The sequence below is a fragment of the Taudactylus pleione genome, unplaced genomic scaffold, assembly GCF_031769625.1.
Source record: "Taudactylus pleione unplaced genomic scaffold, aTauple2 ptg000201l, whole genome shotgun sequence".
In the NCBI taxonomy this organism is placed as follows: Eukaryota; Metazoa; Chordata; class Amphibia; order Anura; family Myobatrachidae; genus Taudactylus; species Taudactylus pleione.
The window spans coordinates 31,836,070-31,860,291 of NW_028284603.1; the positions used below are offsets into that span (position 1 = coordinate 31,836,070).

General features: G+C 46.7%; 1 protein-coding gene across 1 annotated transcript in view; it reads right to left on the bottom strand.

Moving 5' to 3' along the window:
* The window catches only part of REL (REL proto-oncogene, NF-kB subunit), a 92,196-nt gene extending 69,235 nt beyond the window's left edge, over nt 1–22,961 (bottom strand). Inside the window, exon 1 of the mRNA XM_088477315.1 lies at nt 22,809–22,961. Within this exon, the coding sequence (XP_088333441.1) occupies nt 22,809–22,815 (7 nt within the window). The 5' untranslated portion in view covers nt 22,816–22,961. The remainder of the gene's footprint in view (nt 1–22,808) is intronic.
* Between the last annotated feature and the right edge of the window lie 1,261 nt (nt 22,962–24,222).

Consider the following 24,222-nt stretch of genomic DNA (forward strand, 5'->3'; position numbering starts at 1 on the left):
GGTGTGGGGCCCCCTGGACCCGGGGGCCCGTGTGCCCCGCACAAACTGCACCCATTATAGATACGCCACTGCAACAGAGCAAAGACTCCCCAGAAAACACAAGAGATCTTTAACCCCTTCAGGTACATAACTCCTCTATGACAGTGTCATGGTTTTGCATTGTTGTGATTTCACTATGGATTACTGCTTTCCTAAAGCTGGGTACACACTACACCGACCCAGCGGCCGATTTGTTAAGTTAGACACACTTACCAATCACCCTCTCAATATGTCTGGCCAGACATCACAACTGGGCGAGCATTTAAATTTGCCTGTCCAGTTGTGATGTCAGTGTCGGCGGCCCCTGCAGTCAGTGTACGGGTGGTCAGCAGATCGCCTGTACACATATGCAGAAGCACCGATATATCTGCATGATATATCAGCATCGGCATACGGTGGCACAAATGTATCATTACATGCTGTATGTAACTACACCACAGCACAACAGATGGGACAATGCGTTGACTGACGGCCAGCAACAACAGATCGGGTGTACACACTATACAATGTGTAATATATATATTGTTCCAATCGTCGAAACGATATATCGTACGACACATCGTATAGTGTGTAACCAGCTTAGGGCCTCCCAACTCCCCCACCCCCCACAAATCAGGATGAATGCTCTGATCATGGGATGCCAAACAGTCATTCAAGACAGGAAATGTCCTGTAGAAATAGGCTGGGAGATGTGACATATTGGGGAGTATTCAATTATGCTTGAGGTGCTGTTCTGGAATGGCATATTGCATCCGCTGGCATCGGGAGCTCCCATAGAGATGCAAGGGAAAACTTGTGATGTGGGCACTACCACAAATGGCCGGCATAGGCGCATCGTGGAAATGCACGCTGGTATGTCACATTGAATTGGCCCCATGGCATAGGTAAAAACAGACAAAAAAAAAACTAAAATTATATATCTTTACAAAATTGTGATCAGGATTTTACAAGGATTTAAAAGAAAATTTTGGAAAATATGTATATAACCAAAAGATGATTTCCATATTATTATCAATTGAAAAGATGCTTTATTTAAATAAAGAAAGCTATTTTTATTGAATATATCCTGAAATCTCCATCTCCTATCAACACCGCTGTAAACCTTATTAAATAGGTATATCCTGAAATCTCCATCTCCTATCAACACCGCTGTAAACCTTATTAAATAGGCTTTCCCATTGTTTGTATGGTGACGTTTTTGCCAGAGTAACATTGCAAATCACAGTAATAGACTCTGCAGGGGCGCACTTAGTGGTGGTTTTCCTGTTGCGCACAAACCCGCAGAAGATTATTTTATTTATATATATATAATAAATATATATTATATATATATATGTTTTATTTTAATAAGTCAAACCATTTGTCCATTTGTAGTGTTGGTCCTGCAGTGCTAAAGTCATTGTTGATTATTTATGCTTTGTTAAACTAATTTATTTCAAATAGGAAGAGAAGAATAACAGGATATTTAAAAAACAAGTTATTTACATTAGCCTTTAAATACACATTAGTTTTTGTCCTCTTATCCCAGCGTTTTACCAATCACTGTGCCTTGGCACACTAGTGTCGGGATTAGTACCGCCAGCCATGCAGCTGGCGGTATTACATACTGATTCCAGATATAGACAGAGCTTTTCTCTGCTTTATATATAGAGCCGTTAGACAGTCCGAGGGACATTTATTAAAATGTGCACCAGGGCTAAATACCTATATTGCAGAAAGTTTACCCTGCATAACTGTATTGTGTGACTGTGGAAAGCCTGCATTGTTATGTTATGTTATTTACTTATTTATTTCAAAAGTATTACCCTAAATTTTTATATTAAACAGTGACCTTTCTGCCAACGAACTCTAAAATATTATACTTTATTAGCAGTAAGTTCAAAAGCAAATTATATTCATATTATATAATACTAATAGCTCGGCTGATATACTATAATATATGGAGTTGCGCTGGACAACAATATAACTGATCCGATTTAATGGACTCATGTGGATTCTGCATGTTGTTAACTAGAAGCAAGTACTGGGACCAAGGCCGGTTTGAGGCCTGCAGCCAGGAACCACGTCCAATGCGTCCTTGTAGTTTGTCCCAGGCCCTTCCAGGAGGCGTAGAGGTGGCCAGGAACGAGTGTGACCCTACAGACGGCGACACGTGGTGTGCTGTCCAAGGTCCCGTACAGTGAGTGAGTCACTAACATTGAGGCAGGCTGCTCTGAGGGGCTGAGAACTGTGTTGAGGTGATGTGGACTGTGATGAGGGCTGAGCATGGCGATGAGGGTCTGTGGACTGTGATGAAAGAATGAGGCAGTGATGAGGGGCTGAGGTGCTGATGACAGGGATGAGGTACCGGGGGCTGAGGATGGTGATAAGGTGCTGAGTGTTTGGGTGAGGGAGGGAGTGGGACCAAGTTCCAACCCACTGGTCTGGTCTGGGCTCTCTGGAGGGAGGCACTCACTGGTCTGGGACTCTCTGGAGGGAGGCCACTCACTGGTCTGAAGTGACTGGAGGCACTCACTGGTCTGGAGGCTGGTGTCCTACAATTAGCTATGCATCTGTCTGGTGACAGCCTAACAAGTAAGGGGCAAGCATTGCATCAAAGTGTTTTTGTTTTCCTTGTGAGGGCAATAATTGAATCAGTGTTTAATTTTATTTCCTGTAGGGGCCAATGTGTGAGTTCTTTTTCATGTGGGGGCCAATGTGTGTGCTGGCCAATGTGTATGTTTTTTTTCCCTGTGTGGCCAATGTGTGTGGGTTTTGTTTTTCCCTGTGGGGGCCAATGGGTGTGTTTTTATTTTCTGTCGGGGGACAATGTGTGTTTTTTTTCTGTTGGGGACAATGTGTTTTCAATGTGTGCGTTTTTTTCCCTGTGGGAGTCAATAAGCATTCCTCCCAACAAATGTACTGTTGAAATTGGGACCCTGCGTTCGCCAATAAGGGGGCTTAGCTTTGAGGGAGGGGCCTCATGGAACGTCCTCCGTTTTTGTCGCTCTGAGGGCCCAGTGCTCCCTGAACAGCTTGGCTCTCCTCCTTACACTATTATGTAGATGCTGTACGCATGCGCATGACATCTATTCAGTAGTTACTAGCTGCTATGCTTTAATTGAATCCTTCCCCTACCCACCCACGGGACACTGCAGCCCGCGGGTGGGACAGCAGTACAGTGTCCGAAAAGCGGGACAGCACCGCAGAAATTGGGACGGTTAGGTGACATGAATGTGCGTGTGTTTTTTTTCTCTGTGGGGGCCTATGTGTGTGTGTTTTTTTTCCTGTCAGGGACAATGTGTGTGTGTGCGGTTTTTATTTCATGTAGGGGGCCAATGTGTGTGTTTTTGTCCCTTTGGGGGCATAACTCCTAGGTATTTCTTTATTTCTCTTCTGTGGCATCATTAATTTAATAAAAATCTAGGAATTAAAGTATTAATTTTGAATATAGCTGGATCGGGGGTGGGTCGTTGGCGGGGGCACTCTAAAATTTCTCGCACAGGGTTCTAGTAGTCGTGGGGCCAGCCCTGAGTGGCATACACTTATACCCCTTTTACACCAAGCAAATAACCCGGGTTATTGCCAGGTCGATCCGGGTTGAGGCTCTGTGTGAACGGCTCCCAAAAACATAACCCGGGTCGATTTACCAGGCAATCTTACTCGGGTTGAGAGCAGGGTTGAAAACGGGTTGTTTCCGGGTCATGAGGCAGTGTAAACGGGTGCTACCCTGCTTATTTGACCCGGCTAGCTCTGAATGAGGCTGATTGGAGCTTCTGGGGCACTGGCAGATGATGTAATTTGTCAGTGCCCTGCATAGAGAGACTCACATGAAGCCATTGCTTGCCTGCCTAACCTCCTGCACCACAGCAGCCTGACCAGCAGCCACAAAAGCAGGCAGGCACACAGCCTGCCACAGCCAGAACTGCAGCCTGACCAGCAGCCACAAACGGAGGCTGATACACAGCCTGCCACAGCCAGAACTGCAGCCTGCACCACAGCCTGACCAGCAGCCACAAATGCAGGCTGATACACAGCCTGCCACAGCCAGACCAGCAACCTGCACCACAGCCTGACCAGCAGCCACAAATGCAGGCTGATACACAGCCTGCCACAGCCAGAACAGCAGCCTGCACCACAGCCTGACCAGCAGCCACAAACACAGGCTGATACACAGCCTGCCACAGCCAGAACAGCAGCCTGCACCACAGCCTGACCAGCAGCCACAAACACAGGCTGATACACAGCCTGCCACAGCCAGAACAGCAGCCTGTAGCAATGCTGTAAGCAGTCCCCACCCCTCTCTTTTGCTGCCTTTTGTGACCATCTTTGTCAGACCTTAAAACAGACCATTTTTAATGATTTCTATAGAGAAAAGCAGGGATTACCAGGGTTCAGTGTAAACGGGGCAAACCCGGGAATAACCCGGGTCGAGTTGCAGTGTAAACGGGGTCTGAAGCCGAGTTCAACCTGGGATTGACCAGTGTTCAAATTCCAGGGCTGGACCCGGGATTTTGGTGTAAAAGGGGTATTAATGACATCACAAATGCCTCAGAAGTTACAAGGAATTTCCTCATGAGGGGAAGAAATTAAAAATCCAATTTTTTTAAAATAAATAAATAGGGCTTTCATTTTGGTAAATTTGACAATGTCCCAGTTGTCCCAACCACATACAAAGATCTGTGTATTTAATATACCTGTACTCAGTTTGGACCTTAAGATGGGTACACACTATACAGATATATCTGCAGATGATGGTTGTTCGTACACACTGAACAGCCATCATCTGTGCCTGCCCGCAGGTCCCGGCGACGGGGAGGCGTGTCCTGGTGGGGGGGGTGGCGTGTCCCGCCCCCCTCCTCGCGGCTGCCGCTATGTGTGTACGGGACACCTGCCGATGGACAGATATGTCTGCAGACATATCTGTCCATCGGCTGGGCAGCACACCCAATGCGATATCTCGCATCTCGACATATCGCGGCTACACACTGCCCGACGGGCAACAGATATATTGGCCGATCAATTGAACGGCCAATGTATCTGTCAGTGTGTACCCAGCTTAAGTCTATTGGAAGCTATAACAATAAAGAGTTTGAGCCTTATTCTGAGTCCTCAGTCTAAAGGCACTTTCAAACAATACCCCTTTCACACAGAAAACGAAGTGACCAGGTAAAGCACTTTTACCCGGTAATTTGCAGATCAACACAGGTTTTTTTTCTGTGTTAAAGTCTTTAACCAGCTAGCACACCCAGCATGTAAATGCCGGGTAAAAGCCGGGATATTTCAAACATTCTGTGTGAAAGCGGTATAAGACACAAATACTTATGAGTCATAATATAAACATAATGACATAATACAAATAACATTGATTACTTTTTTTTTTACTGATCAAATCAGTTGTTTTTAATACCCTTGGGAAACTAGCATGACACACGTGCTGGACACAAATCTTTTCATGCTTTAAGCTGTTGTGCTTCCTACATCTTCTTCATCTTATATGAATAAACAATTTTAAAGTTTATATAATGGTCCCCCACCAAAGAATCACCACATAATGGTCCCCCACCAAAACAATACATAATGGTCCCCCACCAAAGAATCCCTCAGTTTGTGCTATACTGCTGCTGCCCCTTTCCAAACGCATGTGTACAATGATTGTGACTGTGGGGTCTATATATTAAGCAGTGTTAGGAGACAGAGGGCCTGATTCAGAGCCGGACGCTCTGAACGAGCGCTCGCTCTGAATCAGGGCTTTTTTTTTTTTTTTGTGCGGCCTCCTGGCCGCTCGCATAGCTGTGGGTGACCACCCACAGCTATTGCGAGCGGCCAGGTTGATGGTCGTGATGGTCAAGACCATCGCGACTATCGGGCTTGCGACGAGACCCTTGTGGTAGGGTCTCGTGGCCGCAAGCCCCAGAGAGCTTCTGGTTCTAATAGAGCCGGAAGCTCTCCCACTGACATCACTGGTGATGTCAATGGGGCTGCCCCCAAACGGCAAGCGTTCCGTCGGGAACGCCTCCGTTTGGCCGGCCACGCCCCCTGCCTGCCTCTCAAACGGGGCGAGCTGTCACTCACCATCGACAGCTCACCCCCTTTGGTACGAGACCTGGAGCGACGGAGCACCCGTCGCTGGCCGGGTCCCGCGCATGCGCACGACGGAGCCCAGTGGGCAAACATCGACCCGGTTTGCGAGCGCTCAGCGCTTGCGACTGGGCCTGAATCAGGCCCAGAGTGAAAAGTGATAAGGTGCCAGCCAATCAGCTCCTAACTGCCATCTCACTGGCAGTGTTTGAAAAATGACAGTTGGGAGCTGGAAACAGATAGTCAAAATGAAATGTATATGTACAGTAAGAACATATTATATGCCATGTCAAAAATATGAATAGTCACATTTCTAACTATTTTCTACCATGGAAAACCCCCCAGATTTTTTAGGTAATACACCTGGTTGAAAAACCATTCTTAGAAACATGTTCCTATAGATACGTCCCCATACATCTAGCCTCCGAGCCCGTTAAACAGTCCTTCTAATCGTGCCATGCCGTGGCGTGACTCGGTAGCACAGAGCGTCTATTTGTGCGACTTTTTACCTTCAGATGTCTCTTCTCGTGCGATTGCGATTGTATCTGCATGCCATACACCCGCAGTGGCTGTCACACTGTAACGTTGCATTTTGCATGCAGATACACCCGCATTCGCACCCAGAATATAGGCATTTCATTTTCATCAGCAGAAACTGCTTGTGCGTCCTTTTTGCATCGCTGTGCAAATAAGACTCATCTGAAGGTAAAAGGTCGCAGTAAAGATGCTCGGCACTACCGAGTCTCACGGCACTCACGCGTTATATTTGTAACGCGACTTGTACCGCACAGAGGATAGATGGATAGAGGATGTAGACAGAATTGTACAAATAGTGATTTAGCTCTTATTCTCTACATTTTACCCCACCAAGCTTCACCCAAGGCCCACCTTTTACAAGCTTGGGAGTCAATTCAGTTAGCCGCAAGGGACGCAGCTGACTTCCATATGGCATGACCACCTCCTGCACACCATGCATGTAGGTGACGCAGCGCTGGCAGCACATTTTAGATCATAAATAGATTCAGAGAGGAAGGGTAATGCGCAGCCTTTTTTATGGGATTGACATCATAGTCATAGATATCTCCAAACTGGTCTTTGAGAAGAAATTGCTGTAATATATGTCACAGTAATACTGTAAACTAAAACAAACAGAATAAAAATCAATATCATTCCAATCTAAGCAATATATCTACAATCACCTGCCATTACTATTAAGTCTATGGCTAAATATGCACTAGTTGGGCAGTCCCAAACCATCATTATCAGCCTCATTGTGTATAATGGCTAATATTTAATCCTGTCAAAGCATAAATGTATTTTACAATTACGTGAAAACGATCATATGTGTTATAGGATTCATTTACCCTATGTAGTATGAGTCATTGGAGTATATTTACTAAAATGCGGTAGTTTAGAAATGGAGTAGCAACCAATCAGATTCTACCTATCATTTATCCAGCACTAGAATCTGACTGGTTACTATGGGCAACACCTCCACTTCTAAAAACCTGCACTTTAGTAAATATACCCCATTGTGTTATCTTTTTACCCAATACATTTCCTGCAAAGCATATGACCATAAATTATTCTTTAAAAATGTGAAATGTTTACAGCAGTTCCAGATGCCTAATGCATTCTCAATAAAATGACCACAAAAATAGAAAACTGACAATGACATCATCCACACTTGTGCACACATACACTCACAATATAGGTTATCTTTAGTCAGAAGCCAATTACCCTACCAGTATGTCTTTGGTTTGTGGGAGGAAGCTGGAGAAGAGCATACAAATTCCACACAGATAGAGCCTTAAACTGGCCACACACTAGACCAACTTTCATCCAACCAACCAACTAGTTGATTGGTTGGAATGAAAATCTGGTAACGTATGGGATGATGATCAGCAATTTGCTCCTAAATGCCAGAAAACAGATGAAAATGGTCGTCAGACAAGTTTGTTAAATGTTTGATCAAAGCAATTTGTTCAAACAACAGTTTTTAGTCAATTTTCCGGCGTTTGGGAGCATTTGCTTTCATACCTTACCAGATTTTCATTCCAACCAATCAACTAGTTGGATGGTTGGATGTAAGTTGGTTTAGTGTGTGGCCAGCTTTAGTTGGAATCAAAACCATAACCCTACTGCTGTGAGTCGGCAGTGCTAACCATTGCTAGCAGATAAAACAAAAGTAAACAGCGCTCTATTGACATGTAAAAAAACAAGTTTAATAAACACATATATTTGATAAGTAACCTATATAGACATATGAATAGCATATGAAATTGCTAAAATACCACACACATCACTCTTTTGTCAACTCAGATTGGTCCCAATCACATGGGAAACAAATGAAAAATCCATTGGAGTAAGAAATGAATCATTATTTAGAAATAAAGTCCAGCTAGATAATTACCCAGTCCGCTAGTTAACAAATGGAGTAGATCCTTTTCACAGTGTTGGCACGTAATAGCTCAATAGGGGTACCCCAAGCAGAAATAAGTTGCGGACTGTGAGGAGGAAACCAGTGTCCAAATATAGCCGGGGTCCAATTAGCAATTTAGGCACTTCGCACAATAAGGGTACCCAGGGCACAGGTCCAGTGCTGGACTGGTGTGGTAAATATCGCCCGATGGCGGCAGCAATAAGCAGAGTGAACTATCAGGAAGAGTGTTGTGGAGTATGTCAGCCAATAATTGACGCGTTTCGCTGTGTCAGAATCACAGCTTTACCAATAGTTGGAATCAAAACCATAACCCTACTGCTGTGAGTCGTCAGTGCTAACCTTTGCTAGCATGTTGATATAAAAATATTGGCTGCGCGCTCAAAACAATCTTATAATCCCATTAAAATGTAAATAATATTTTAATATATTGAAACATTAAATAAGTCTGCATATACTGTTACAAACTGATACAATAGCTTAAAAATACATATACTGTATATGGAAAAAAAAGAAAGAAGAATTAAATTCATCCAGTTATAAGTAACTGTTTATCCACTTTGTGGCAAACTATGTTGCAATCCAAAAGTGTAACTGTTCAAACCAAATGTAGGAAGGATCCAATACAAGTCTCGGAAGGATGGAGCTATGGATTATCTGATATTATATAACTTTGTATTTGTTTTAGTAACCCGCTGTAGGGTGCAATTTTATAGTAAAAAAAGTGCCTTGTATGCAGGCTACTCAGTCTCAATCTTTCTCCGTGTAAGGGACCCCCCTGGGGGTGGATATTCCGGATCTGTAACCCAATAGATATAGTATAGCGTGGGAAGATAGATGTGAAGTGTGACCACAGCAGTGTTCCAAATAGATGTGAATATGCTCTCTGGTGCACCGGAGCAATGGGTGCTGCTGGTCACAATCTTCTTATTGCCAGCAGCGGGTGTCACTCAATGTCTACCTCCGTTAAGTGAGGTTGATCCCGGACCATATGTGCGCTGTTATGGGTAAAGCTGATGGTGTGCTTTCTCAGTTGTATGCTGATAGAAAGCACATCTCCTCCACACTGTGTACTGGTATAGATTTTCTCAACGCGTTTCCGTGTCCCTGGACACCTTCGTCAGGAGCATGTTGAATGTTAGTGGTCATAATTGTTCCTGCATTGCATGCAAGGAACTAAGGGGCTGATTCAGACCCGCTTGCGAGCGCTATGCGCTCGCAAGCGGGTCGATGTTTACCCCCTGCGCATGCGCCGCCTCCAGTGTGCGCATGCGCGAGACCCGGCCAGCGACGGGTCTCGCACCAAAACGGGGCAGCTGTCGATTGTGATTGACAGCTCACCCAGTCTTGGAGGTGGGTAGGGGGGGTGGCTGCACAAACGGAGGCGTTCCCAAGGGAATACCTTCCGTTTGTGGGCGGCCCTACTGACATCACTAGTGATGTCAGTAGGTGAACTTCCTGCTCTATTTTTTTCTGCAGACATATCTGTCCATCGGCTGTGCAGCACAGCCAATGCAATATGTCGGTGAACGCCGAAGTTCACCGACATATCGCGGGTACACACTGGCCGACGGGCAGCAGATACATTGGCCGATCAATTGATCGGCCAATGTATGTCAGTGTGTACCCAGTGTTAGATTGTTAGCTTATGTGGACACGGAAATCTCTTCCTTCTTCTATATTTAATTACATATAATTTGCTTGTATTATGCTCCCCTCCATGTACAGCAGTGCATACCAGGTCTGCAATTTATAAATAAAGGATAATAATAAAAACATATACATGTAAACATACAGGAGAATCCTATTTTGGCACCAGGTTTAAGTGGCATAGCTTATGTAAATGCTTTTCATGCTATAGTCATCCCAAGCACAAGTGGGTCACTATAGCATGGAATGGGTAATTATTTAGCCCTAAAAATGCTGAGTGGGTGACACAATAAACGCAATTCAGCACCGGCCGCTAACATGAAGGTGCAACAGCAAGTAGCTTTTTACCTGCAAAACTGCTGAGTGCTGCTCCTCCATATTAGTTAGTTATAGGCTGGAAGTGTGTTATTATGTCACAGCAAAGCATCACACTCAAATAAATAGTAAACGGCGTAACAAGAGGAGAGGGCGAAGCACCCGCATGTTGGCAGCAACCAAAGGACCCATGCATCGGACCTGCCTCTGACATCACACAGTAATTTACTAATGTAAATGTGATATCTATCCACTCATATGTGTGTTCACCTCTCACTCAAAACTCCTTATTTCTCAGACAAGTAAGGAGGTGCTCACAATTTTATACTTAAACATCTGTATTCTATGCTTAGCTGGGCAGCCTACCTAAACCCCATAAGGAGAGGGAATTTAATATGAATACAGGGTGTTTCACTCGCTGTTGGCCCTAAAGTTTTCCTCATCGCTTTTAAAGAAATTGACGTAGATTAGTGAAGTTTGACACAGCCCCACCTCGTGTCTGTGTGTTATGTGCCGATATGAACCGGTACACAGTTGAACAACGCGTATTTATTGTCCAGACGTACTGTCGCTAAAGGTTCATATCGTCACGTAGCACAGACACGATGAATGTGGACGCCACAGTACACAACACCACTGTCAGAAGCAGGAATACCTACTGAGTAGCAGTGGGGCTGCAGCACAGTCCAAAATTCAATAGGGGAACCACACAAACTGCCATCCTCACTGGCATCCTCACTGGTTATATCCTCACTGGTTATATCCTCACTGGTTATATCCTAACTGGTTATATCCTCACTGTCATCCTCACTGGTTATATCCTCACTGCCATCCTCACTGCCATCCTCACTGGTTATATCCTCACTGCCATCCTCACTGGTTATATCCTCACTGGTTATATCCTCACTGTCATCCTCACTGCCATCCTCACTGGTTATATCCTCACTGGAAGTTGGTGTGGTTCCCTTATTTGAATTTTGGACTGCGCTGCTGACTCGGGTGGTGAACAGCTGACCTTCACTTCGCGCATGCATGAGCAGCTAGCCTGGATGTTAATGGCGTACACTTTCAAAACTTGCTGTGACTTCCTCATGTTTCTCATAGACCAAGGTATGTCTGTGTCACATTTCACTAAATTATGTCCATTTCTTTAAAAGTTATAAGAAAAACTGGGGCCAATAGGGAGTGAAACACCCTGTATATTATTATTATGCAACTCAATTCGGCCTGGGTTTACTTCAGGGAATCTAGTAGGCACAGAAAACTTTAGCTCCCTAAACTACATCCTACCGACCAACATAACCCCTCTTATGAGGAACATTCCAAAGCCTCTCAGGTCTTACCCCCTCCCCGTCTTATTACATAGCAATATGTTTTAAAAATCTGAAAAAATAGTTTCCAATGTCTCTATGCACAACTCTACTGTGCTTAACACTTTGTCCAGGCCTAAGTATGGCTATACTCCTATAACCTAAAGCTTCATTATCACCAAGGAAACATTCTCCTTAAAGTGGCCTCTTCCCCTCATTAGAACCCCAGGGGCTTCTCTGTACATTTTTCTCTTTCTCAACAGCTTGTCCTCCTGCTCACACCTCACCTCCATTTGAAGATGGGTAAAAATATGAGATATGGTAAGAACTTACCTTTGTTATCTCTATTTCTACGAAGTCCATAGGGTTCCACAGGATACCTTGGGGTATAGGTGATGACGTCAGGCATCAGGCACCATAGAGTTAAGTTTTCAGCCTCCCAGGATGCACTAGGGTCCCCCTCTTATACCCCGCCCCCGAGCCAAGGCATCTCAGTTACGTACCAAGCCATAGGCCGGAGGAGGACACACAATCACATTCTCACCAGAGGGAGACGGAAAAACCAGTGACCAGAGTAAAGCCCATCTGCAGCACAGGTGCGACAGGGAGGGAGTCCTGTGGAACCCTATGGACTTCGCAGAAATAGAGATAACAAAGGTAAGTTCTTACCATATCTCATATTTTCTACTTCAGGGTCCATAGGGTATCCACAGGATACCTTGGGGATGTCCCAAAGCAGTATCCTTCAAGGGTGGGGACGCTCCTGTGCTGAAAGGAGAATCCGCCGCCCGAAGGAAGCATCCTGAGAGGCAAAGGTGTCAAACGCGTAATACCTCACAAAGGTATGGACCGAGGACCACGTGGCAGCCTTGCAGATCTGGACTGCAGAGGCACCACATCGAGCTGCCCACGAAGGACCCACAGACCTAGTGGAATGAGCCCTCACAGAGGATGGAACCGGCAGGCCTTCATGAAGATAAGCTTCTGAAATGGCCATACGGATCCAAGCTGCCGAAGTTTGCTTTGAAGCAGACCAACCCTTTTTATGGAAGCCATAGAGGACAAACAAGGCGTCCGACTTCCTAAACGAAGAAGTGCGGTCAACATAAATCCTTAAGGCCCACACAAGGTCCAAAGTGGCCTCACCCACCGACAGGTCAGGTGAGTTAAAAGCCGGCACAACGATTTCCTCGTTGATATGAAAACGGGAAGCAACTTTGGGAAGAAAATCAGGACGAGTGCGCAGCACCGCCCTGTTCCCATGAAAAATCAAGAAAGGGGGTCTACAAGAGAGAGCCCCTAAATCAGAAACACGTCTGTCTGAAGCGATGGCCAGAAGGAAAATTGTTTTAGCTGTCAGCCATTTAAGATCCACTGAGCCCAGTGGTTCAAACGGCGGTCCCTGGAGAGCCCTCAGGACCACAGCTAAATCCCAAGGCGCCACCGGTGGAACAAATGGCGGCTGAATTCTAAGAACACCTTGCAAAAAGGTGCGCACATCAGGGATTGTAGCAATCCTACGATGGAACAAGACAGACAGGGCAGACACCTGCACCTTCAAAGAAGCAAGGCGAAGCCCATGGTCTAGTCCCGCCTGTAGGAAGGCTAGCACTCTAGACAGACGGAACTCCCGAGGTGCATAACCTCTCGGTCGACACCATTGGAAGAACGTATGCCACACACGATGGTATATTCTTGCAGAAGACGGTTTCCGAGCTCTCAGCATACTGCGTACTACAGAGCTGGAAAACCACCTGGACCTTAACATGGCCGTCTCAACAGCCACGCCTTCAAAGACAGCCAAGTCAGGTCCGGGTGAAGACAAGGATCCTGTGACAGTAGGTCCGGTCGTAGCGGCAACCGCAGAGGGATGTCCACGGAGAGACCCTGAAGGTCTGAGAACCAGTGCCGTCTGGGCCACGCGGGAGCTATCAACAGGAGCGTCCCTCCTTCCTGTTTGAATTTCCGGATTACCCGTGGAAGAAGTGAAAACGGAGGAAAGAGATAGGCAAACCGGAACGTCCACTGGACGGACAGAGCATCCACCAGAGACGCCTTTTAGTCTCTTGTGCGAGACCCGTACACCGGCAACTTTTTGTGCCGTGACGCCATGAGCTCGATCTCTGGAAGACCCCACCTGTCCACCAGAAGTTGAAAGACGTCCTGGTGCAGAGACCATTCCCCCAGATGAACGTCCTGGCGACTTAAAAAGTCCGCCTCCCAATTTAGCACTCCCGGGATGAAGACCGCTGATATGGCCAGAAGATTGCGCTCCGCCCATACCAGGATCCGAGACACCTCTACGAATGCCGCCCGACTTCGGGTTCCTCCTTGCCGATTTATGTAGGCCACGGTGGTGGCGTTGTCCGACTGGACCTGCACGGGATAACCGTGGAGAACCCGATGGGCCTGCTGGAGAGCATTGAAAACGGCACGGAGTTCGAAGATGTTTATCGGAAGCTCCTTTTCCGCCTGAGTCCATCTGCCCTGGAACAAGTGTGGACCCGAGACCGCTCCCCAGCCCCGAAGACTGGTGTCCATCGTCAATAGGACCCAGTTCGCCACCCAAAACGGACGACCCTTGTTGAGATGGGTCGTCTGCAACCACCAGGCAAGGGACAGGCGAACCTCCGGAGTGAGCACCATCGTCTGGGACTTGAGACTCTGAGTCAGTCCATTCCATTTGGACAGGATCAATTGCTGCAGAGGTCTGGAGTGAAACTGGGCATATTCCACCATGTCGAATATGGACACCATGGAGCCCAGTAACCTCATAGCCGAGTGAAGAGACACACGGCGACTCTGCAGACAACTGAGCACCCTCAACTGCAAGGCAGAGATCTTTTCCCCCGTCACAAAGATCCTCTGCTGACTGGAGTCCAACAAGGCTCCGAGGTGCAGAATCCTCTGAGACGGGATCAGGGTGGACTTTTGCCAGTTTATCAACCAGCCGTGCCTTTGCAGTACTGCAATCGTCAGATCCAAATGGTGTAGAAGGAGCTCCGGAGATCCTGCCACCAACAGAAGGTCGTCTAGGTACGGCAACATGCGGACTCCCTGCAGCCGCAGGGAAGCCGCCATGATCGCCATAACCTTGGTGAACACACGTGGTGCTGTCGCCACGCCAAAGGGTAACGCCCGGAACTGGAAGTGATCATTGCGGATTGCAAACCTGAGGAACTGTTGATGGCGCGAAAGAATAGGGACATGCAGGTAAGCGTCCTGTATGTCCAACGACACCATGTAATCCCCAGGTTCCAGCGCCAGAATGATGGACCGTAGGCTCTCCATCCGAAACCTCGGCACCCGCAAGGACTTGTTGAGTGCTTTGAGATTGAGGATCAGATGGTACGACCATTTGGGTTTCTGCACCAAAAACAGATTGGAATAGAAACCCAGGCCCCTCTGGGAGAAAGGAACAGGCACTATAACTCCAGCCTGGAGCATAGTGTGCAAAACCTTCCGCAGTTCCGTGGCTTTGTTCCGGTCTGATGGAAGACCCGTGGTGAAGAATCGAGATGGGGGCCTGTGCCGAAAGGAAAGGGCATACCCATGAGAAACCACCTTGTGAACCCAACTGTCTGTCGTGGTTACCAACCAACACTGGCAAATCGTAGCAGACGGCCTCCCACTCTGGGATCCCCCAAAGGGAGGCCCGGACCGTCAGGCTGCAGGTTTGTTATCGGACTTAGGGGCCGGACGTCTGGTACTCCAGGCCTGCTTCCAGGGCTTGGCCGATTTCTTGGGGCCAGCCTGTTGGGGAAAGGACTGTGCTTTATGCCTACCCTGGGCCCTGTAAGGCCGAAAGGACGACGTACCTGAACTGGAAGGAAGTGCAGCAGACGGGAGATATGCAGATTTGGCTGCCGCCAGCGTGGCTACAATTTTGTCCAGATCCGGACCAAATAGACTCTTCCATTAAAACGCAAAGCTTCCAAACCCTTTTTGGAATCAGCTTCCGCCTTCCATGATCGCAGCCATAGGGTGCGACGAGCCGCCACAGCTGCCAAAGAAACCCGAGAAGTCAGGGTACTGATATCTAAAGCCGCTTCATTAATGTAAGTGGCCGAATCCCGGAGATTGCCTATCAACTCGGTCTGTTCAGCCGAACAGTCGGAATCGAAAGACGCCTCCAAACTATCAGCCCAGCGCTCCATAGCTCTGGCTACCCAACAAATGTCCATAGCCGGCCTGGCTGCCCCCCCCCGCGAGGGAATAAACGGACTTCAGGCAGATTTCCCACTTACGGTCCGAGGCATCCTTTAAGGAGGACATGGAGGGCATGGGCAACGTGGCACTTCGGACCAGGCGTGTCACATGAGAATCCACCTGTGGCGGACTTAGCAAAATAATTGTCCGCAAGCGGATAAGCCACTGCTAAACGTTTTTGAGGCTGATACCGTCTGCCAGCATGTTTCCATGCTTCCTCTAAGTGGTCCATCAATTGACCCGAAAGAGGAAACACTGTGGCGTCACCCTTAACATCTTTGAAAAAGGCATATTTGGATTTTGATACCGGAGGTTCATCATCCTCAATAACTAAAGCTATGCGGACTGCACGAATAAGGCCAGGTATATAAACCTTAGACTTAGCGTCTGACTCTTTAGTACGGAGAGGTTCTTGGTCCGAAAGATCCAGAATCTCCCCATCATCGGTCGTCCCCTCATCATCCTCATAAGGAGTGGACAGAGACGCCACCGGCCGCAACAAAGACTCCCCTTGTAACAAGTCTGACAAATGCTGCACAGAACTTGTCAGAGAATTAACCCACGCAGGCTCCTGAGAGACCTGAGGAGGGGAAATAGGGAGACTGTTGGGTACCATCAGTTGTCTCGGGAACCCCTGCATGGGTGACGACACCACTGACTGCTCAGACAATCCCATCTGAGGGAACGCAGGTTGCGGAGCTAACTGGCCCACTAGAGTTGTAAGCGCTTTAGCGAAACAAGCCCAGGGCGGTACCTGTACCGGAGCCGTGACAGTAATTGGTCGCGTCAATAAAAAACACTGCCGACATAGCCCCTCCCCGCTACCCTCCCCCTCCGCTATAGGTACTTTACACGTAGTACACAGAAGCTGGAGAGGAAAATCACTCTCAGACATGATGGCAAGTATATGACCCCTCTCACTGATACGCGTTAGTATAGTGAGAGAACAGCCCTGCAATCACCGCTCCGCAAGGGCTTTAGCAGAAGAAGAGCAGGGACAGTGAAAAGGCTGACAGTAGAAAGTTAAAGTACAGGCAGCAGATGCTAGCAGCAGTCACATACAATACAAAGAAATCAATCCCTGCACTATCAGCGCTGATCCTCAACTACACAGACACAGGGCCTGGTAGGACACAGCGCTGCATACACAGACCTGTTCCAACGGAGGAGAGGTATGCCGGGGTACCCAGACCACAATGCCACTGATCAGCAGCTTCCAGCAACGTACACCATGCTTCCATAAAGATGGCCAGAGAGGAGGCCGGCCTGGGGGAGGAGCGCTGCCACAGGGCCAATCGGCAGGTGCAGAGAGGGCTGTGTGCAGCGGGGGAGGCGCCGGCTGTGTACAGGGCAGGCGCGCTCCCCTGGCATGCAATTAACCCCTGGGACGCCGCAGCGCTACCGCTCAGCTGCGGTCCGCTGTCCCAGGGGGGTAGTGGAAGCGCAGGTCCGTAACCTGGCTCCACGGTGCAGCCAGTCCCCAGGGAGCCCCCTGCCTGGGGACTCCGGACCATGTTCCAGCGGGGACCCACCGCGGGACCCCGCTGCTTACCTGCTGTCCGCCTTAAATCCGGCCATGGTCCCAACCATCTGGGGTCACCGCTAGCTGTGACCCCAGATGCCTACCAGCATCCCCGGATCAGTACCGGTGTTCTGGTACCGGCGGGGGTGTAGGGAAGACAGCATGGACGTCAAGAATGACTGTCCATGCTGTACCTCCAGATGTGCAGCCACAGCTGCCTTGTAAAAAACTTCAGGGGCTATACTCAGCCCCCCTCTAAACAGGTGCATCCGACTCCGCGCCGGGCACCAACGAAACTGAGATGCCTTGGCTCGGGGGCAGGGTATAGGAGGGGGACCCTAGTGCATCCTGGGAGGCTGAAAACTTAACTCTATGGTGCCCGATGCCTGACGTCATCACCTATACCCCAAGGTATCCTGTGGATACCATATGGACCCTGAAATAGAAATGAATTTGCTGGTTCTTATTACAGAAATGACAGATGAGCTCTGGGAAATGAGGCTTCAAGTAGCAGTGATTGGCGCTCTGGATAGAGGGAGGAGACACTTCAGTGTTTCTATGTAGCAACAGTGGCATAACTAGGGTATTTGGAGCCCAGGGCAAGTAAAAAAATGGAGCCCCACCCTCCCCAGTAGGTGCACGCGGCAAAAAAGTGGGCGGCGTGGCCACTAGAAAATGGGGGTGTGGCAACATGACACACCACCATTTCTCGTCACTCTGGGAACATTCCGTTCCATTCCATACGCACCCTAAGGCCCTAAGTAGTAGTGCCCCTCTTGCAATGCCCACTGTAGTAGTGCCCCTTATGCAATGTCCCCAGTAGCAGTGCCCATTATGCAGTGCCCCCATGTCGTAGTGCCCCTATACAGTGCCCCCAGTAGTGCACCCTTATACAGTGCCCCCAGTAATTATTATTATTATTATTATTACCAGTTATTTATATAGCGCACACATATTCCGCAGCACTTTACAGAGAATATTTGGCCATTCACATCCGTCCCTGCCCCAGTGGAGCTTACAATCTATATTCCCTATTACATGCACACACACATACACACACTAGGGGTAAATTTGTTGGGAGCCAATTAACCTACCAGTATATTTTTGGAGTGTGGGAGGAAACCGGAGCACCCGGAGGAAACCCACGCAAGCACATGGAGAATATACAAACTCCACACAGGTGGGGCCATAGTGGGCCCTTATAGAGTGCCCCTTATGCAGTGCCCCCAGTTTTGCCACTTATACAGTGCCCCCAGTAGTGCCTCTTATACAGTGTCCCCATGAGACCACGTATAGTGTCCCCAGTAGTACCACTTATACAGTGCCCCCAGTAATGCCCCTTATACAGTGCCGCTAGTAGTGGTTCCCATATGCAGTGCTCCCAGTAGTGGTACCCCCTATGCAGTGCTCCCAGCAGTGCCCCAGTAGTAGTACCCCTTATGCAGTGCCCCTTATATAGTGCCCCCAGTAGTAGTCCTCCTTATGCAGTGCTCCCAGTCCCCCCTATGCAGTGCCCCATACAGTGCTCTCCCTATGCAGTGCCCCAGTAGTGCCCCTTATATTGTGCCCCCAGTTATAGCCCCTATATAGTGCCCTTTTATATAGTGCCCCCAGTAGTAGTCCTCCCTATGCAGTGCCCCTTATATAGTGCCCCCAATAGTAGTCCTCCCCCCATGCAGTGCCCCCTGTAGTAGTCCCTCTGATGCAGTGCCCCCAGTAGTAGTTCCCCACCAGCAGTGCCCCCAGTAGTGGTCCCCCAATGCAGTGCCCCCAATTGTAGTCCCCCTCGCCCCAGCAATGCCAAAGACACACACGTAAAAAAACGCTCCTCTGTCCTCCCGGGCCGGCCCGCTCTGCATATAGGAGTGACGTCATGACGTCTCTCCCATCACCCACTGTGGGAGCCAGAAGATGGTGCTCATGAGTGAGCTCCAGGCCGGCTCCGGCAGTGGGCGCAGCGCAGCAGTCAATAAGAGTCTGTCTGACTCTCATTGGCTGCCAAAACAAACACTGCCGCCGGGCAGTACGAGTGTAATAGACGGCTGCAGTGCGGTGTGCACTACACTGACCGTGACCAGTGTCCTGGAAATCGGCCAGCGGTGCGCCCCCCCCCCCCCCCCCCACTCCGCCGGTCCGATGGTGCACAGAGCACAAGCCCTGCTCAACCCCTCCTAGTTACGCCAATGGGTAGCAATGCAGCTTTAACAATCACCTACTATAGCAGCGGCTACATAAAACACCTCACACATCCTCCTGATATGATGTAACTATATATTTATAAACAAGGAAGTAAACCACCTTTATAGGTGAAAATTCCCCTTTCTAAGCAATATCAGGTGCATGAACCAAAATGTAATACCAATAGCGTTTGTGTACTTACCACAGTATTATTACACTAGCAGTAGCAACCATTAATGACTAGTGGCAAAGTTCACAGAAATCTCCTGTGGCTAATTAGTGCTGCAAATCACAGTCCCCTTTATTATCAATGGGGACTATGGTTTGACCCCTATATACCAAACTTTGAAAAGCTTCACTTTCGGAGTTTGGCCTCCACGGTATACTCCATCCTTAGATGGCATAAACTGCTTTATGCCTATGGAAGCATTCTTGCAGGAGAGGGGTTCCTCTCTCACAGCCACCGTCCAGCTCCAGAAGCTGACACAGTGCACATGCGCAGTATAGCTTTCTCAGGAATCTTTAGAAAAAGTGATAGTCTCCTCCGATATCCCCAGGATGTAACTAGTAGGAACAGCAGTTCTCACAACCACTGTCTATGCGAGTTAGATGAATGCCCCTATGTACTAAAGCTTGATGAGAGATAAAATTGTGAGAGAATACATATTAACCAATCAGCTCCTACCTGTCATTTTTCAAACACAGTCTATAAAATGTAAGTTAGAAGCTGATTGGTTGGTGATTTATATCTCACAATTTTATCTCTCATCAAGCTTTGATACATATACTCCTAAGTACATAGCGGGGATATTTGTGTAAAAAAATAAAAAGTCTGTGGCGATGATTAATACATATGCCCCTTAGTATTATTCAGTATATAGTAAGTGTGAATAAAACAGAACCAAAGTTATTATATTATTATTAGATTTTTGATCGTTTTATTACTTTTGGTTTGTAATAAAGTCAGGAGGGCACACATTCTGAAAAAAAAACAAAACACAATAATGTTCTTACAGAGTTGTCTAGCTAGAAAGTTTAAACTTAAGCATCTATGCATATTTTAAAATCATATATATTTATATAAACTGCAAAAGAAAACAGTACAGTGAAATTCCTGGGCACCTCAGTAAATGTGCAAAACACAATGGAAATGAAGGATTACAAGTAAAAGTTTTGACAACATGGAAGACTTTAAGGGGCATACAGTATGTATCAAAGCTCGATGTGAGATAAAATTGTGAGATATATATCACCAACCAATCAGCTTCTAACTTACATTTTGCAGGCTGTATTTAAGAAATGATAGTTTGGAGCTGATTGGTTGGTGATATATATTTCACAATTTTATCTCACATCAAACTTTGATACATATGCCCCTTAGGCCCTCTAGTGTCTAGTGTTACATAGCAAACAAAGGGCGGAATTCAATTCTTTCCATCCCCTATCGCGCCCGACGGAGCTATTCTATTCTTGCTCCTGTCGGGCGCGATCAGCTGCCAAGCGCTACATTTCAGCTCGCAGCCCCTGGGGGATGAGAGCTGAAATGTGCGAAAAGTGACATGTTTGGGCGCCCAAACATCACTTTTCGCGATCGCGCCCAGCACTTTGGTCGGGTTTAGTTGCTTTACGCGGCTAAACCTGACCTCTATGGGCGCGATCAGCGTGAAAAGCTGGCACAATTGAATAGAGGCCCGCGATCTCCTGTCACTTTAGACAGGAGATGCGGGCCGCGAAATCAATTGAATTCCGCCCAAAGTGATAGAAAGATGTATTTTTCATTTTATTATTTTTTTAACAGGCAGGTTTTTTGCTTCTTTTTCTGCATAGATTATTGTTTTACCATCAGATATCTGTTAAATCTCCTGCTTTATGGTGCATACACACGATCAGATTTTTCCTTCAGATATGAACGATAACGATTTAAAAATCGTTCAGTCGTTCATATCTGAAGGAAAATCGTTCATATCTGACATGCCTGAACGATGGACGATCAACGATGCGCGTTCCCGTTTGTCAGATAACGATATCTGACATCTGATGGGTTTGCAGTCAGACTTGGACGATTCCATTCATTTTAATGCAGTCAAAAATCGTTCAATCGTTCAAATCGTTCAAAACCTTGGTAAAATCGTTCAAATCGTTCAGTCGTTCATCTGACAAGTCTGACAAATCTGACCATGTGTATGCTCCATACGGCTATTGGTACATAGTGGTGATAAACAACATTATGCATGAATTGTAGTTTCTACTAAATTTTTATTAAAAAGAGGCTTGATTAAAACAAAAACTCACACTATCACAAGTAAAAGTATGTTTCTATTGATGTATTAAAGTATACTACATCCACATAATTATAGAACATGTTAACTGGAATATCCAGCTGGTATCAAACCGGCTAGTTTTTATTCTATGACATTTTGCAGAAGTGACCCTATCTTTTCTCGTGACACACACTGAGCAGATTGTAACTTCTCCTTTTTTAGTTTTTGTGAATTTATTTTTGTTTCGGTCAAACAGTAAGAAAAAAAAAAAAATAGCGCCAATAGAGAAAATAGTAAACATGTTAATCAGAGGAATGTAATAAAAAAAAATTAAAATACAAAAAATATATATATTAGTATTACAAATAATAATAATAATATAATGATGATGATATTTAAAACATGAAATTAGATTTTACCCAAAAAAGCAGGCCTTTATACACAGTCACCTAAAGTACAATTGAACATAGCGCTATATAAATAAAATTATGATTATATTATTATTAATTAACAAGTATAACATCATGTACAAATGGATAGCAAGAAAATAGTCCCCCAAAAGTAAAGTATACACAATAGAGTGAGTATCAGAAAGCTAGTTCTACATGAACCTACTATTGTGCAATCCTGCAACAGACTCCACAGACTGTAACCTGACCAGGAGGAAGTAGTTGCCTTATTTTCTGATATTCTAAAAAAGACAACAACTGTCTGCTCTACACACTGCAAATCCTAATGGCTTCCCAATGGTATGCTCTGCTTACCCCTATCACATATGAGATAAATCAATGTGACCATGCTAGAGGGAGACAATTAGCCCTTACCTGCCATGGTGTGACAATGTGTACAGGTTCTACGAGCTGAATCCTGCTGTGGCTCTGTATAGTGAGTCCTGGATGTGAGTAATCTGCTCACCAGGCAGTAGTCCTACAAAAAGGTCCAAGGTTACCAGGTGTTCATGCCCACAATGCAGCAAGAGTCCGGCAGTCACTTATATATAATATATATACTATGAATGATGTGCAGAGCACACTCCGGGCGTGCGGGCAGGCGGGCCAGGCTACACACAGTGCACAGATGTCGCTGCCGCTGCCTATTAGAAAAGCTGCTGCTGGCTGGGAGGAGCGTGCACTGCAGTCACCAACCCCGGGACTGTGTGTGTGGGGATGATGACAGTGGACTGGAGTGGAAAGTCCCTGCATACCGCCGTCCCACACACTGCAGCCTATACACAGGAGGCAGCTGGTGACATCACCACATTCACTAAGTGCAACCACAGCACACACTGGTGCAAGCGCAGCCAGGACTCAGTAGTGTTGGGATATCTATGAGAGGGGGTAAGTGACACAGGCAGTGACGTCTGTGAGGTGTACAGAACACCCCCATGCCAGCTCTCACAGGAGCTAATATAATATACAAAAAAAAGTACCATTGAATGTTACCATTAAAGGTGCATACACACACAACGATTTAGTTAATGAACTATTTTAGTAAATGATTTTCTACCTTGCAAAAATGAACTAAAATCGTTTACTAAAGTTGTTCATTTACTATGTTCATTTAATGGTGTGTACACACTGGGCGATAAAGTGGACGACTGAACGATATCGTTATCGTTCAGTCGTCCACTTTATCGTCCATTTTTAACCCCAAAAAGATGAACGATGACGACGACGCGTGTTCCCGCGGGTCGTTCGTCATCATCGTTCATCGGGCTGGCATGCAGGCCAACCTGACGATCTCGTCAGGTTGCTGCATGTCAGGGAATGGGGGAGAGAGCCCGGCGCTGAACGATATTGTTAATGATATCGTTCAGCGGCTATGCTCAATGTCAGTAACGACATTGGAGAATTATATAGGGGGGACAAAATCGCGCAGTAAACCAATGGGATGCAGCTTACTTCCTCACAGAAAAAAGATTATACACCATAACCTGTAAACATAAAAACAGAAAGCTATCTGTGAGACTGATAGCGCTCCCACTTGACAGATGTATAGTGTGTTGTACCACACAGTGAATATCACCTTGGAATAACACAATAAGGTATCCCAATAAAAAGGTGTATTTATTAAATTTACATCAATTACAATAGAATAAAAACAAATACATATGATGTGCAGAAATAGCAATAGTGATCCTCCTGGTAGGTTACCGTTTTGGGTAGGTGGTGTGAGAACGCGATAGATGAAGTCCTGATGAATTGGGCTGGTATTTCTTCACACGTAACGACATTGAGC